The 17,543-nt window shown below is 38.9% G+C and overlaps 1 protein-coding gene across 33 annotated transcripts in view; it reads left to right on the top strand.

The window, feature by feature from the left end:
• Positions 1–17,543, top strand: part of SRPK2 (SRSF protein kinase 2) — a 288,551-nt gene that overhangs the window by 226,670 nt on the left and 44,338 nt on the right. For all 33 annotated transcript variants that reach the window (XR_010158309.1, XR_010158308.1, XR_010158306.1 and 30 more), the window contains 4 exon segments: positions 5,763–5,871; positions 6,952–7,039; positions 7,579–7,666; positions 14,412–14,518. Coding sequence is in view for 19 of the 33 variants with exons in the window: in XM_063813815.1 (XP_063669885.1) it covers positions 5,763–5,871; positions 6,952–7,039; positions 7,579–7,666; positions 14,412–14,518 (392 nt within the window). In the remaining 14 variants the exon portion in view is untranslated.

The raw sequence follows: 17,543 nt of genomic DNA, 5'->3' as shown, positions 1-17,543 counted from the left end.
TGCAGTGCAGTGGTGTGATCTCGACTCCGCAACCTCTGCCTCCTGGGTTCAAGAGATTCTGCCTCATCATCCCAAATAGCTGGGACTACAGGCGTGCACCACCACGCCCAGCTAATTTTTGTATTTTTAGTAAGAGAGGCGTTTTTGTCACATTAGCCAGGCTGGTCTTGAATTCCTGACTTCAGGTGATCCACCTGCCTCGGCCCCCCAAATTGTTGTGATTACAGGCATGAGCCACCATGCCCAGCCGAATCCTCTTATTTCTATTGAGACTTGTTTTATGGTCTAGTACATTATATATCTTGGTAAATGTTTTGTGTGCCCTTGAAAAGAGTATTTGTTGTTGAGTGTAGTGAACTATAAATGGTAATTAGGTCAAGCTGGTTGATAGTGTGTTCAAATCTTCCATATCCTTACTGATTTTATGTCTGCTTGCTTTTTATCAGTTTTGGGGGAAGGAAATATTAAAATCTTCAGTGACACAGAATGTGTCTTTATGTTATGTTACTGTGAGCAAATTTCTTTTTTCCACCCCTTCCTTTTTTTAATCATTGTGTGTGTTGGGGGTGATTCTCAGCTTTCCCTAGTCCTTTGAAAGTTTTCAGTGGTTATGTAGAGAAACCCCACAATCAGAGGGCTGAGAAAGCATTCTCAGCGGAACTCAGGTAATACTTAATATTATCTTTATTAAGAAAATAAAGAGACTTTGTTGAAAATACTTCCAGAACATTGTCATGGAGATCTGAACTTCTGGTTAACTCCATAAATAGAATCTATTTTTGCTAGGCAAGGAAAAGGGAATCTTTATCTTTGGCCAGTAAGTCTCCCAAATAGGTAAAAAGGAGAGTTTTAAAATTTTCTTCTTTGGAGTCTTCTTATTAGCATAGGTAGAGTTTTAGTTACAGAAATCTTGGCTGTGCTAGAGGCATGGAAGTAGAAGAAACCAGAGCAATGAATTTAATGGTTACTTAACAGTTTGTTCTTGTTCTCTTTGTGTTTGTAATCCGATAAGAGTTTTTTTTTTTTATTAGAGACAGGGTCTCACTGTACTGCCCAGGCTGGTGTCGAACTCTTGGGCTCAAACAATCCTCCTGCCTCAGCCTTCCAAAGTACTAGGATTACAGGTGTGAGCCACTGCACCCGGCTAAGATTTGTTTTTTTAAGCAGCCAAAAAAAAAAAAAAAAAAAAAAACCAACACACAACTATTTGATAAATGCTTTTTATATTAAATATTAAATAGTACAAATAGTGAAGTGTACAGGTGTTATCAACCAAACTCTTAAGTCATGGTGATCTTCAAGTGCCTGAGGCTTTCTGGCACCCTGCCTAATGCTATTAGCAGGGTCCATAGCAGTGTTATTGTCCCATACTCCTTTTCTCTTCTCTGGTGAAGCAGCAAACTGAATAAAGTTTGAGTCTTTGTCTAGTGACTGTACTTGTTTTCTTGTGTGCTGGGCAATGTGGTAGACCATGGGGTTCCACTGCTAATAGCCATTATGGTGCACATAGTTAACTAAGCCCAGGGAATTGGGGTCATTTCTGGTGGAGTTACTGGAGTGTTCATTTTTTCAGATTCCCTGGGTATTAGGTTAGTGTGGTCTGGTGCACGGGGACAGAGACTACTCTTCTGGCAGCATGGGTGTTAGAGGAGATGCCCTGTGAGCAAGGCTGCCATTCTGTGAGAAGGGAATGAAAAATGAATGGTCAGAAGATACTTGATTGTGTAGGAAACCAGGAGTTACAATATGAGAATATACATAGACTTGAAATTGTGTATATCACGTTTTCAAAATAGAAGTAAGTTAAGTGCGTTATACTTTCAGTTGTTTTAAAAATACTATTACTAGCCAGGCATGGTGGCATGTACTTCTTGGAGGCTGAGTTGAGAAGATTGCTTGAACCCAGGAGTTCAAGGATGTAGTAAGCCCTGTTTGTGCTGCTCTACTGCACTCCAGCCTGGGTGACAGAGCTAGCCCGCATCTCTTTAAAAAAAAAAAAATGCCCCTCTTGTGTAATTTGCCTTTTTATAGAGATAATATTTTTAGCTAGACTGAGGGCTTCAGGGATACTTTACTCCAGTAGTAATTTTGTTGTTGTTAGCTTTCAAAGCCCTTGAGAAAAGGAGTTGCTATGCTTACACTGTGATTACGTTGGAAATAGTGCTCTTCTGTGTTTGCTCACATGTATACAGTTCGGCTAATTGAGAATTTGAATCTGAAACATATACTAGTGATACAGGTTTCTTTTTATGCATAAATTATTTTTAAATTTAGTGACAAATATTGGCAATGATGTACGTTTAAGTAGTATATAGATTTTAATTAAGACATCTCATGTTTTCTATGTACTAAGACCAGGAAGCAGTCCTCTAGTTATTAAAATTGGAGTGTATTTCTTACTAGTTGATAAAACATGGGTTTTGGAGTCAGACCTAGTTTCCAGCCGTGAACCTAGTACTTCATAATCTGTGATACTTGGTGTTCTCTGTAGCATTGTAAAAATAATACCATCTACTTTGTATGGTGGTTTCAAGAATTATGGTAGATCAGTCTTTCCTAAATACTTGTGTTATAAAATGTAACTAGGTCTCTGAAGAAACAATTCCATGAACACGTATGTCAGGAATATGCAGCATTTTCTGTTCTCTTAAAGGTTCTCACTCTGTATTAAAACATTAGGCCTATGGTCAGGAAATCTGCTTTTCTTTGTTCAACACTGCGTTTCTCAAACAGAACTTCTCCCTTCTTCCTTCCTACTCCCCTGCTCCTCTATTGAACACCTGCAGTATATTATAGTTTATTTTTGTTTCATGGAACATAGTTTTGAAAATAAAGTGCCTCGCGCAGTGTTCCTAATTATACTGGATAAACTGTTGCATTTCCTGCTTTGAATGTTAATTTTAATGGTTTCAAAACTGTATCGTAGGTTGGGCGCAGTGGCTCATGCCTGTAATCCCAGCATTTTGGGAGGCCAAGGTGGGCAGATCACCTGAGGTCAAGAGTTAGAGACCAGCCTGGCCAACATGGCAAAACCCTGTCTCTAGTAAAAACGCAAAAATTAGCCAGGTGTGGTGGTGCAAGCCTGTAATCCCAGCTACATGGGAGGCTGAGGCAGGAGAATGGCTTGAACCCAGGAGGTGGAGGTTGCAGTGAGCCGAGATGGCCAGTGCACTCTAGCCTGGGTAACAGCGAAACTCGGTCTCAAAAAATATAAATAAATAAATAAATAACTATATTATAAACTCAGAGCTCATTTCTTTTAATTAATTTTAGTTTAATCTTCTAAGTAGTAAGCCATTTAATAATTTGCTACATTTTATTCCTAATTCACTATCATTTAGTTCATATATGTAGCCCAAAATGTTGTCATACACCTTGAGATTCAAATCCAGGACAAGCAAGTGCAGAGGCAGTAGAAGGGTAAGAATCTCACGAACTCAGTATCTGGTCAGATTCCTGCTTCACTAATCCAACACAATTTAAATGTTCATAAATATATTCTTGAAGTATTATTGAGAGCCCTCTGGGAATATATTGAAGGATCTGGTTAGATACTTTCTATAACTGCTCTAGAGCTCTTAAGACTAGGCACAAGCCATCCACATCTTTATTGAGTAATTTGTAAGAATTCTGCAGATTAAAAAAGAAATAACATCTTTACAATAAAAAAGCAAATGTTAAAAGAATGAAAAATCTGTTTCCAAAGTAAAAAAGTAGTAAAATATTGTTTTAGAAAATTTGAAGAAATTAAAAAAGCATAGATAAGAAGAATAAAATGTAGATAAAGAGACTTAATTAAGAGTAATTTTATACCCAGGAATGTCCATTCCTAACATCTTATCCTCCGTATTTCACAAAAAGTGTACCATATTATCCATGCTAGTTTGTAGCTTGCTTATTTTGCTTAAAAATGCGAAGTGAAGAACTTCTCATGCCAGATATCAGTGAGGCACCCTACTTCCCCTCAAGAATCTACCTTAATAGGGTGCCCTCTATAACTGATTTCTTCCTCTCCCCTCCCCTCCCCTCCCCTTTCTTTCTTTTCTTTTTTCTTTTCCTTGCCTGCCTTTCCTTTCTTTCTTTCTTTCTTTTCTTTCTTTCTTTCTTTCTTTCTTTCTTTCTTTCTTTCTTTCTTTCTTTCTCTTTCTTTCTTTCTTTCTTTCTTTCTTTCTTTCTTTCTTTCTTTCTTTCTTTCTTTCTTTCTCTTTCTCTCCCTCTCTCTCTCCCTCCCTCCCTCCCTCCCTCCCTTCCTTCCTTCCTTCCTTCCTTCCTTCCTCCCTTTCTTCCCTTTCTTTCCTTTTCTTTCTTTCTTGTCTTGTCTTTCTTGGTGGAGTCTCACTCTGTAACCCAGGCTGGAGTGCAGTGGCGTGATCTTGGCTCACTGTAACCTCTGCTTCCTGGGTTGAAGCAATTCTTCTTCATCAGCCTCCCGAGTAGCTGGGATTACAGGAGTTCGCCAGCACACCTGACTAATTTTTTGTATTTTTAGTAGAGATGGGGTTTCACCGTGTTGGCCAGGCTGGTCTCGAACTCCAGACCTCAGGTGATCTGCCTGCGTTGGCCTCCCAAAGTGCTGGGATTACAGGTGTTGAGCCACCGTGCCCGGCCTCATTTCTTCATTTGGGAGGAATGTTTCCAGGCAGGAGTTAGGAGTTGGCAGAAGAGTGATGAGAGGAACAAGCCCTGTTAGAGGGTAAATTAAGACATCATTGTACAGTTTCTAGTTATTAATAAACCATTAATGTATGCAGAATTATACAGAGTAAGCATTGTTTATTTTGTTCAGTTTTCTTGTACATATCCAAAAAGATTTGAATTTAACTTGTTTAGGAGAAAAAAAGTCTTTAAATACCAAGAGCTGGTATGTGCATAACGTACACACCTAGATTGAAATACAGAACCTTGGCCAGGCGTGGTGGCTCATGCCTATAATCCCAGCACTTTGGGAGGGGAGATGTGTGGATTGTTTGAGCCTAGGAGTTCAAGACCAACCTGGGTAATGTGGTGAAACCCTGTCCCTACAAAAAATACAAAAATTAGCTGGGCATGGTGGTGTGTGCCTGTAGTTCCAGCTACCTGGGAGGCTGAGGTGGGAGGACCTCTTGAGCCTGGGAATCAGAGGTTGCATTGAGCTGAGATCATGCCATTGCACTCCAGTCTAGACAACAGAGTGAGACCCTGTCTTAAAAATAAATAAGTAAAGTAAGTAAATAGAGAACCTCAAGTTATCATTACGGTGTGCTAGATGGTTCATTGCCTCTTTAAATTAAATTAAAACAAGAAGTCTAATAGGAATTCATAGAACACTTTTTGCTCAGGCTGGCTGGATTGCAGTCGCACACTTTTCACTCAGGCTCATTGCAGCCTCCACCTCCCAGTTTCAAGTGATTCTCTCCCCTCAGCCTCCTAAGTAGCTGGGATTACAGGTGCTCACCACCATGCCCTGCTGATTTTTGTATTTTTCGTAGAGACTGGGTTTCACCATGTTGGCCAGGCTGGTCTCGTACTCCTGATCTGAAGTGATCCACCTGCCTTGGCCTCCCAAAGTGCTGAGATTACAGGTGTAAGCCACCACATCCAGCCAACACTTTTTCTTGTTGAAAGATATTCCTGAAAAAAATGTTGTATTATTAAACATGTTTTAGTCTGCATGTATTATGTAGAGCTTTCTTTAATGACATCAAGAATGACAAAAGAGATGAAATGTTTATTACTACTTTTCGAATATTTTGAATTTTTTTCTTTCTTTCTTGTTTTTTAAGGTGGATATCATCCAGTGAAAATTGGAGACCTCTTCAATGGCCGGTATCATGTTATTAGAAAGCTTGGATGGGGGCACTTCTCTACTGTCTGGCTGTGCTGGGATATGCAGTAAGTGTTCTTTGTCATTTGTGCATTTGTTTCCTGGAGTAGTTCAACATCTGTCTTCTAAGAAGGTATGGCTGAGGGTCACCACTGCTTTGTTGAGGTATGTGAAGTGCTTAGCACAGGCCTGCCTCAGCTGGCTAGATTCCTTCCTGCCCCCTGCCTTAGTTTGAAGTTCATTTGAAATCTTAAAATATTACTTGCTTCCAGCTTTATTTCAAAGTTAATTCATTGAAATTGTTTTACACTGGGATTATATTATTTTTCTAGTAATTCATCCATATCAGACAAACATAATGTATAGTATAGGCGTTTCAAATCAGTCATTTTTAACTTTTCAAAGCCATGACCCATACTAAGAAACTTCATTGCTACTCCATACACACACACACACACACACACACACACACACACACACACACACACACACACACGTATTTGGTGCGTGTGTGTGTGTGTACTGAAACAAAAGTGTTAAAAGAGAATGGTTTTCACTATTAGGTTGGTGTGTAATATTCGTGATAACTCTGATGTTTATCTAGTCTTATTTTAATTAGGGAAAAAACAAAACAACAAAGCATAAAAGAGATTGTCTTGACCCATACTACTATTTAATGTGGCCCCACCATTTGAAAAGTACTATTTTAAAGGAAAGCTTATGTTTCTGTGTATTGGATAGATCTCATTACAAGTTGAATATCCCTTATCTGAAATGCTTTGAGACCAGAAGTGTTTTGGATTTTGGAATATTTGTGTATATACACAATGACCTATCTTGGAGATGTGACCCAGATCTAAACACAAAATTCATTATATTTCATATACACCGTATACACATACCCTGAAGGCAATTTTATACAATATTTTAAATAATCTTGTGCAACATGCAAATCTTTTACTGAGTTTTGATTGCAGTCAGAGGTGGAATTTTACACTGTGGCATCGTGTCGACACACTCATAATGTTTTAGGTTTTGGCGCATTTTGGATTTTACATTTTCCAATTAGGGATGCTCAACCTGGATACCAGTGATTCTTTCTACTGATAATATAGATAAATAGACTCTTTTTTTGTTTTTTCTTTTAGGGGGAAAAGATTTGTTGCAATGAAAGTTGTAAAAAGTGCCCAGCATTATACGGAGACAGCCTTGGATGAAATAAAATTGCTCAAATGTGTAAGTACTTTAAAAATGTGAATGATATAAGAAAACTTAATGACTTAAAATTTTACAGAAAGATTTTTCTGGGTAATACTAAATTAAAGTCAAGTTTGGCTGGGCACGGTGGCTCATACCTATAATCTCAGCACTTTGGGAGGCCAAAGCGAGCAGATCACTTGAGGTCAAGAGTTCGAGACCAGCCTGGCAAACACGGTGAAACCCCATCTCTGCTAAAAATACAAAAAATAGCCAGGCATGGTGGTGGGCACCTGTAATCTCAGCTCCTTGGGAGGCTGAGGCATGAGTATCACTTGAACCTGGGAGGCAGAGGTTGCAGTGAGCCGAGATCGTACCACTGCACTCCAGACTGGGCGATAGAGCAAGACTCTGTCTCAAAAAATAAATAAATAAATAAATAAAGTTTATTTTTTATAACTTTGTGATGAATTTTTTATTTTAAAATATACTTTTATTTAAACAGTATTGGTGTTATAATGGGAAAACATGCTTTGTCTTAAACTCCTGTGTTCTTGCATTCATTTTTCTTGGCATAGGTTCGAGAAAGTGATCCCAGTGACCCAAACAAAGACATGGTGGTCCAGCTCATTGACGACTTCAAGATTTCAGGCATGAATGGGATACGTATCCTTTACTTCCTGATTTATTTGTATTTTTACCTTTTAAAAAATGAAAATATTTCAAGCTCCTATAATCTCTGTTTACTGCTGTATCACCTTCAACATAAACACTCCAGGAACATTGTCAAGTATTATGAAGTGGTCCACCTAGAATAGTTTTCATGGCTTTTTGGGGTGTTTGGTATAGTAGCATCTTAGAAACTTATTTTTAACACAACAACTTGACTTAATTTTGGTGTGGAATTAATTATTGATCTCTTCCCATTAATAGTGGTAAAGTTTTTTTTGTGGTGGTAGATAAAAGCATACATCAGCACCACTTCTTTGTGTTTTAAACTTTCTAAAACCAGTGCATAAGGACAATCTGTGTGTGCCCCAGTGGCTGCAAAGCACCATGTGGAAATGGAGCATTGGTTAAGATAAAAGGAAAAATGCTCTGTAAGTGTCCACATCCCAAGGTGGCGCTTGACTGCTCTTAGTTCTGAATAGTACTAATAATTGCCAAATTCTGTTTCCAAAATGATACAACTGAGCCTTTCAAATAATTGTCCTGCAGAGGCTCATCTTTCTGTCAGGTGAATATGGAAACATTTTGGTTTTCTTGATTTTATTCCTGGTTATCTATATTGCAAAAGTTAAGGAAAAGTAAAATGATGCATTTTCTATACTCTGCATTTTCTATACTCCTTGATAAATCTGACATAAGCCAGTGCTTGATCGAAAATACCTTTATTGTTTTTCTTTACAAACTTATTGGGAGAAATTTCAAACTTATAAGAAAGAGATCATACTACAGTAAATTGTTGTAAATTCGTCACTCAAGTTTAATAATTGTCATGGTCTGGCCATAATTGATCCATCTATCTTTTCTTGCTGAATTATTATAGAGCAAATCCTAGAAGTCATGTCCTTTTACTTCTGTGTCATTGTGAATCTTTGAAAAAAATACGAACTTTTAAACATAACCTTAAAACTCACCAAAGACATTAACGGGTTCTTGATATCTCATCAGATATCATTGGTATTGGAGACTTCTTAATACAGATTTCCTTGGTATTGCAAAAATGAACTTTTAAAGACATATTTGAATCATTTTTAACAATATTGTTTACTCCTAAGTCTGTATTCACTTACTTTAGTTGTTCAGTTTAAGATTAATTTGCTCAATTCACATTTTTCTGTTTCTTGTTAGAATATGATCCACAGAGTATTTAAATTATCCTGACAGAAGTTAGTGATTCTTAACAGAGGAAAGTGTTTCTTGGTCAGCTATAAGTGTAGGTGTTTCTCATGTTTTTTAAAAGGATGGCCTTAGTCGTAATTTTTCCGTTTCCTTCTGGTGGGTTCTTGGTCTCACTGACTTCAAGAATGAAGCTGCAGACCTTGCAGTGAGTGTTACAGCTCTTAAAAGTGGCACATCCAGAGTTGTTTGTTCCTCCCGGTGGGTTCGTGGTCTCGCTGACTTCAGGAATGAAGCCACAGACCCTCATGGTGAGTGTTAACAGCTCTTAAAGTTGGTGTGGACCCGAAGAGTGAGCAGCAACAAGATTTATTTTGAAGAGTGAAAGAACAAAGCTTCCACAGCATGGAAGGGGACCCAAGCAGGTTGCTGCTGCTGGTTCGGGTGGCCAGCTTTTATTCCCTCATTTGTCCGTGCCCACGTTGGAGAAATGGACCTGCCGATTGGTCCATTTTACAGAGTGCTGATTGGTGCATTTACAATCCTTTAGGTAGACACAGTGCTGATTAGTGTGTTTTTACAGATTGCTGATTGGTGCATTTACAATCCTTTAGACACAGACCACTGGTCAGTGCATTTTTACAGAGTGCTGATTGGTGCATTTACAATCCTTTAGCTAGACACAGAGCACTGATTGGTGCATTTACAATCTTTAGATAGACACAGAGCACATTGGTGCATTTACAGTCCTCTAGCTAGACAGAAAAGTTTTCAAAGTCCCCACTCGACCCAGGAAGTCCAGCTGGCTTCACCTCTCACTAATACTAGTTATCTTTGGAAGTGTGTCTAGGAAGAAGACAAGCAAAGGTGTCTCTTGACTTTCCTTTCTTTTTTGAGAATATCAGTTTTGACCATGCTACTAAGTTATGTGGATGCTTGTTGGTTTTGATGGGCACTCAGGAGGAAGTGAATTAGGATTGTAGAAAGGGTTGGCATGTTATCCTTATCCTTCCTCTACCTGAGGAGTTGGCAAAGGGTAGCTCCAGGGAGAAGTGACAGCAAAGTATCCCAAAACCTGTAGCTCAGAGAAGAAAGCAAAAATGAAGAGAAGAGATGATGCCTTCAGTGTCATGAATACTTTTTCTTTATGTGGGTGTTGGATCCTCTGAGATAGCCCTTTGTGTGCCTGGAGTAGGCAGTACTTTCATTTTCCAAGGTTCAAGAAAATTGGACCACTTTACTCAGAGGCACATGACTGATGGATGCTAGGTTGTGTCAGTAGCTGTGGTCTTCTGGCTTCTCTCAGATTTTTTGCTCTTTATATCATGTTTGGAACAGATCCACCATTTTGATATTTTACTTTCACAAATGTCAGAAGCCTAAGGATAAGGCTTTTTCCCAGATTTAAACTCCAAAATGACATCCAGTTTATGCATCTACTAAGTCATGATCAACTAGGGAAGCATTTCCTTCACTCTATATATTTGAGAAGGTTTTTATACAAGGGAATGTCACCATGTTCATAGAAAAACTAGATTAAAAGACAAAAATAAAGAATATAAACTTTATTTCTCACATAAGTTTCATCAAGTTCAAGACACTTTTGTAAACAATCATATCAGCCATTTAGTTGCTCCCCAAAGAACCAGGGGTCTTAGGAATTTAACCATGTCAGTGAAATCTTTTTTACATTAATAACTGAAGAAAAATGGGTGCCCTTTTTAAGATTAGGAAACAAAAATTAGGAGTAGCCAAATAAGGATAATAAGGTGGATGTCTAATGAGTTTCCACTGAAACTCTTCACAAAATTGCCCTCGTTTGATGAGAGGAATGAACAGGAACATTTACATGGTGGAGAAGGACTCCTTGGTGAAGTTTTCTGAGGTATTTTCCTGCTAAAGCATTCACTGACTTTCTCAAAATTAGCTCTGATAATAAGCAGGTATTATCATTCTTTGGTTCTCCATAAAGTCAACAAGCAAAATGCCTCAGCATCCCAAAAAACGGTTGCAGTGACCTTTCCTCTTCACTAGTTCACTAGTGCTTTGACTGGACCACTGCCACCTCTTGGTAGTCATTGCTTTGATTGTGCTTTGTCTTCAGGATCATACTGTAGAACCATGTTTTATGTCCTGTTACAGTCCTTTGAAGAAATGCTTCAGGATCTCGATCGTACCTGTTTAAAATTTCCGTTGAAAGCTCTGCTCTTGTCTTGATCTGGGAACAGTGGTTTTGGCACCCATTGAGTGGAAAGTTTGCTCAACTTCAGTTTTCAATTGGAATAGCATAAGTTGAACCAGTCGTGAAGTCTGTGGTGTTGGCTGTTGTTTGTGCTGTCATCTGTCCTCTTCAATTAGGGTGCAAACTTTTTTTTTCTTTGAGATGGAATTTTGCTCTTGTTGCTCAGGCTGGAGCGCAATGATGCAGTCACGGCTCAGCACAACCTCCGCCTCCCGGGTTCAAGAGATTCTCCTGCCTCAGCCTCCCGAGTAGCTGGGATTACAGGCATGTGCCACCACGCCCAGCTAATTTTGTATTTATTTTTTATTTTTTTAGAGACGGGATTTCTCCATGTGGGTCAGGCTGGTCTCGAATTCCCGACCTCAGGTGATCTGCCCGCCTCAGCTTCCCAAAGTACTGGGATTACAGGTGTGAGCCACCACGCCCGGCCGCAAACTTTTTTTCCACACAAATTGATGCAAATGGTCTGCTGCTGCAGGCTTCATCTTCAACATTATCTCATCCCTTCTTAAAACCGGTTATTCATTTGTAAACTGCCGATTTATTTGGGGTATTGTCCCCTTAAACTTACCATAAAGCATCAGTGATTTCACCATTTTTTCACCCAAGCTTCATCATAAATTTGATGTTTGTTATTGCTTTGATTTTAGAATTCATGTTGCTCTGATAGAGGCTTTTTTCAAACCGATGTCTTATCTTGCGAGTGCCTCAAACTAGATCCTGTTCAGATACTTTAACAAACTAGTATGAGTTTATTTTGGTGCAAAAAAATTTTTGAAATCTATGCATAGTGTTTTCAAAATACACATTTTCCATAAACTTTTTGAAAATCCCTCATATTTCTTTTAGAAATTCATCTTGAGTGTACTAGGAAGTACCAGTGGCTGCTAATGTTACCTCGTCCTTTTTCTCCAGTTAATTTCTGCTAACTGCTGAGTATATTTTTCCCTTTAGATAGATAAATCAGTAAGCAGATAGCGGCAGAGCACTCACTTCTTCTGTGTCCGACTTGCAAGGTCCTTCTTGGTACAGCTAATAGAACATTTCTTTGGAGAAACTACTTAATCCGTGGGTAAATAGAGGTTTTTGAAATATACATTCTAGTGGGTATTTTTACTGTTAAGCAAAATGCGAAGTAATTATCATATCCAGATATGCCAGTGCTTTGAGAAGACTTAGGTTATGTTTTGGATATCCTGGGCCTCGCCCTATGCCTGCTGCTAAATGCAGTCCTTAAATAATCTGCCGTTTTTGTAATGAGCCTGGGAAATAGTAAGAAACTTCTGGCTTTAGATTATCTGCGCATAAATCTGTAGTGCTTACATTCTTAAACAGTATAGAAAGATTTTTCTTTTTTTCACTAAAAATATTTAAAATAATATTGTTTTAATATAGCATATTCAGTTATTATAGTTGATTAAATCAACTACTTTTTTTGATTCTAAAGTCAAGTGTAAGCCTCCAGGGATGAATAAAATGTTCTCAAAGGGTTTCAGAGCCATTTGTAATCTTCCTGTATGAATGACATGAATATATAATGAAATTGGAGGTATCATAGTTGTGAAGGCTGAAATACCTATTTTTAAAAAAAATTAAGTTGGGGCCAGGTGTGGTGGCTCATGCCTTAATCCCAGCACTTTGGGAGACCAAGGTGTGTGGATCACTTGAGATTAGGAGTTTGAGACCAGCCTGGCCAACATGGTGAAACCCTGTCTCTACTAAAACTGGAAAAATCAACTGGGCATAGTGGCACATGCCTGTAATCCCAGCTATTTGGGAAGCCGAGTAGGAGAATCGCTTGAATCCAGGAGGTGGAGGTTGCAGTGAGCTGAGATCGTGCCACTGCACTCCAGCCTGGGTGACAGAACAAGACTGTGTCTCAAAAAAAAATTAAGCTGGGCATGGTGGTTTTCACCTGTAGTACTGACTACTTGGGAATCTAAGGCAAGAGAGTATCTTTAGCCCAGGAGTTCTAGTCCACCTGGCACAGCGTAGTGAGACCCTGTCTTTTTAAGAAAAGAAAATCCAGATTCCTGAGATGTTGTTATTATAGATTAAGTCTTAATACCATGTCTTAAATGGTGATCATACATTCTTAACACCTGCCTATAGTATTAAAATTGATCTAGTCGTATAATGTAAGATATTATTCAAGGAAAAAATTAAATAGGTCTTAACTGTGTTTACTAAATTTTTATTTTATAATGTGTTTTATGTAGCTTATCAAGTAGAAATGTAGGCAGGCAGTTAGGACACTTAAGATACTGGAGCTCTGTATTTGTTTCATGTCAGTTCCTAGGAGGTTTCAGTCTTGCCTGTTTCATCAGGCTGATTTCCAGGGAGTGTGCTGAGATGGGTGAGAGTTCAGCTCAGTGTAGGCTTGAGTAGTGGCTCAGCCACCTGGCACTTTCTAAGTGCACTCTACACCTAGAAAGTGCCATGTCCTCATGCCTACAGGGGGGTTAATTACATTATTGCCTAAGGTTGTTTGGAGTACACGTGAAATAATATATGGCACAGAGTAAGTACACTTAGCCCTTTGTATCTGCTGGTTCCCCATTCATAGATTTAATAAACGTTGGATGAAAAATATTTGGGAAACACCAGTAAAAAGTAATAGAAATTAAGAAATAGAGTATAACAACTATTTACAGAGCATATACATTGTATTAGGTATTATAAGTAATCTAGACATGATTTAAATAAAGTATATGGGCTGGGCACGGTGGCTCACGCCTGTAATCCCAGCACTTTGGGAGCCCGAGGCGGGTGGATCATGAGGTCAGGAGAACGAGACCATCCTGGCTAACATGGTGAAACCCTGTCTCTACTAAAATTACAAAAAATTAGCCGAGCGTGGTGGCAGGCACCTGTAGTTTCAGCTGCTCGGGAGGCTGAGGCAGGAGAATGCTGTGAACCCAGAAAGCAGAGCTTGCAGTGAGCCGAGATCACACCACTGCACTCCTGGGCAACAGAGCAAGACTCCGTCTCAAAAAAAAAAAAAAAAATAAAGTATATGGAAGGATGTGAATAGGTTATGTATATACTACACCAGTTTACTGAAGAGGTGAGCATATGTACATTTTGGTATCTGAGAGCGGTCCTGGAACCAATCCCCTGAGATACTGGGAAACACCTGTATTTAGTAATGTCAGTTCTTGTTATTTAAGTGAGATACAACATTTTCTCACTTTTGGTATTACTGATAGGGTTGATGTTGTATTTTATAAAGTAATAAGTGCTTTGCAAGTGACACAATGGTGCTGCTTTCAATAACTGCCTCACTCCAGGCAGTGCATCCACAAACGATCCTTAACTGTGTCCCAGATGTCTGCATGGTCTTCGAAGTGCTTGGCCACCATCTCCTCAAGTGGATCATCAAATCCAACTATCAAGGCCTCCCAGTACGTTGTGTGAAGAGTATCATTCGACAGGTGAGACTTTTGACGGCAGCCCCTAGGCCCTAGTAATTGGTTAGGCTTTCAACATGAATGCTGTTTACAAATATGTATATGTATTACATATGTATCAGTGCATAATGTATATATGTTATGTATGTTACATATGTATCAGTGCATAACATTTTGAACTCTTATTAAGTCAGTATTTAATGATATTTTGTGTTGTGAAGGGAACAACATGTAATTGTCAGGCATACGTTTTTTGCCTGTCATTTTTTTTTTTAAGGTATGTGACATGGTACAATTACATTGTTTTTGTTCAGTATCTACTATAAAACATCCCACTTAGTTCATTAGGAAGTAATTTAGAAGAAATAACTTACTGGGTTTATTTACTAAGTATCCTTGGATGGAGATTAAATAATAGATAATTGAAGAGTTGTGTACAAAGTTTCAGTTATAACGTGGTTAAATTCTGCAGATCTAATAGACAGCATGATGACTATAGTTAACATTACTGTATTGTATACTTGGAATTTGTTAACAGAGTAGACTTGAATGTTCTCATCATGTACACACACACAGAGTCTATATGTCATACTGGGTTAGGTTAATTAGCTGTTTCGTGCTAATCATTTCACAGTGTACACATATTTCAAGACATGTACACTACTAATATATTCCGTTTTTATTGTCAGTTGTACCTCAGTAAAGCTGGGGAAAAAAATGGAAATGTTTAACTCATATAGAAATTACTGTATTAGATGTGTGTTTTGTTCAGTTGCCCTGCCAGAAGAAAACCCTCAGCTAGGGTCAGGCTTAGAGATGATGCTCTAGTAAACATCTGTAGAATGAAAGTATGCGTAGATGGAAGAACTCCTCCTAATTAGCAGTGTTTGCCCATTCCAGTGTTCTGCATGGAATCAGTATGTATTCTACTCATTGCCCGTAAAAAGTTTGAAGTTTAAATTTGTGTAGTAAAAGCATCTTTGATATTTCTGTTGAATTTGTGTGCAGATAACTTTGTTTAGCCTGCCTGTGTGTTCATCTCTTTACTTCTTCCTTTTGTACGGTTTTTTTTTTTTTTTTTTTGGAGACGGAGTCTCGCTCTGTCACCCAGGCTGGAGTGAAGTGGTGCAATCTCAGCTCATTGCAGCCTCCTGAGTAGCTGGGACTATAGGTGCTTGGTACCACACCCAGCTAATTTTTGTATTTTTAGTAGAGACAGGGTTTCACCATGTTGCCCAGGGTGGTCTCAAACTCCTAAGCTCAGGCAGTCTGCCTGCCTCTGCCTTCCAAAGTGCTGGGATTACAGGTATGAACCACCGCACCCAGCCTTGTATGGAAAATTGGCAGCTTATTCTGTAACATGACAGATGTTACTTGAGAAGAGGGGCTGGAGAGGGAAAAGTTCACTACATTGTCTTCTATATCAGTTGAATTGAGTTGTTTCTATGTAGTATTATGCTAGGTATACATGTGGGCCTAGATTTATGGCTAACTTTTGTTCAGTACTGTATCTGTTTGCCCTTAGCTTTCAAATAGTAGCATTTTTATTCATTATTTCGACAGGCTGATATCTCAAATGAACAACTTTAATGTAGAAGAGGTTATGTGGTGAGGGCAGAAATTAGTATGTTAAGTGGAATTATTTGATCCCCAAATAAGACTAGTGTATTATTTGTAACATTTAGCAGCAACTCTAAAGTCTTTAAAAAAAAAAACAAAAACACAAAAAAACACCAAAAAACAAAACCATATTGTTAAAACTTGGGAAGAATCTCCTAATTATTTTTGATAAATCTTGAAAATATTAAAGGAATTACACATTCTAACAAATACTGAATAATTTCAGAAATAGCTGCCTGCATGTATTTCCCGCAGGCTCCATCATTTCCCAGAACCTCATGCTTTCAGAGGGGCCTGCTGTTGCCTTAAGTGACTGACCACACCACCACCCTTTAGGCTTAGTGTGTAAGAAGGTGAATTTGGCCAGGCGCAGTGGCTCACGCTTGTAATCCCAGCACTTTGGGCAGCCAAGGCGGGTGGATCACGAGGTCAGGAGATTGAGACCAGCCTGGCCAGCATGGTGAAACCCCATCTCTACTAAAAACACAAAAATTAGCCAGGCGTGGTGGCACACGCCTGTAATCCCAGCTACTCTGCCAGCTGAGGCAGGAGAATTACTTGAACCCGGGAGGTGGAGGTTGCAGTGAGCCGAGATCATGCCACTGCACTCCAGCCTGGGCAACAGAACAAGACTCCATCTCAGGGAAAAAAAAAAAGGTGAATTCACAGATGAGCCATTGACATTTATTTTATCTTCTAGAGAAGAAAATATAGCCTTAGCAAGTTGAAGGAGTCTGTAAGTTGAAAGACAAAAATCTGAGGTTCAGTGGAACCTCAGTGCATCCTTGTTGAATGAACCGAAGATTAAATAAGTTAACCTGTGTTCTTCATTTTGTTTTTGTTTTTTGAGACAGGGTCTTCCTCTGTTACCCAGGCTGGAGTGCACTGGTCAGTCACAGCTCACTGCAGCCTTGGCCTCCTGGGCTCTAGTGATCCTCCCACCTCAGCCTCCCTAGTAGCTGGGACTGCAGGCATGCACCACCATGCTAGCTAATTTTTATTTTTTTGTAGAGACGGGGTCTCACTGTGTTGCTCAGGCTGGTCTCTTGGTCTCCTGGACTCAAGCAGTCTTCCCACCTCAGCCTCCCAAAGTTGCTAGGATTATACCACACCTGGCCAATGCATGTGTTATCCTCACTGTAATTCATGTACCCTGTTTTTGGTGGAAACTTAGAAAGAGCTCTTATATTATTTCTTTAGTTCAGAGAAATTCATGCTGAAAATTTGATTGTGTCATGTGGTCTGCACTTTGTTCTTATATGCAGTGTTAATGGAATTTTGGTTTGGTTTTGGTTTTGTGTGTGTGAACCCATCTTTCTTTAAGAAAAATATTATCATGGAATCTGGATTTTTTCCCCCTAAGCTTACACAGAACTTTCAGTGTAGTAAGTTGTTCAAGAAATTACGTATTCCAGTTAATAATCTACTT

Source organism: Pan troglodytes, chromosome 6, assembly GCF_028858775.2.
Source record: "Pan troglodytes isolate AG18354 chromosome 6, NHGRI_mPanTro3-v2.0_pri, whole genome shotgun sequence".
NCBI lineage: Eukaryota > Metazoa > Chordata > Mammalia > Primates > Hominidae > Pan > Pan troglodytes.
The sequence above is the reverse complement of the archived record's forward strand: the minus strand, read 5'-3'. Positions and strand labels throughout refer to the sequence as shown.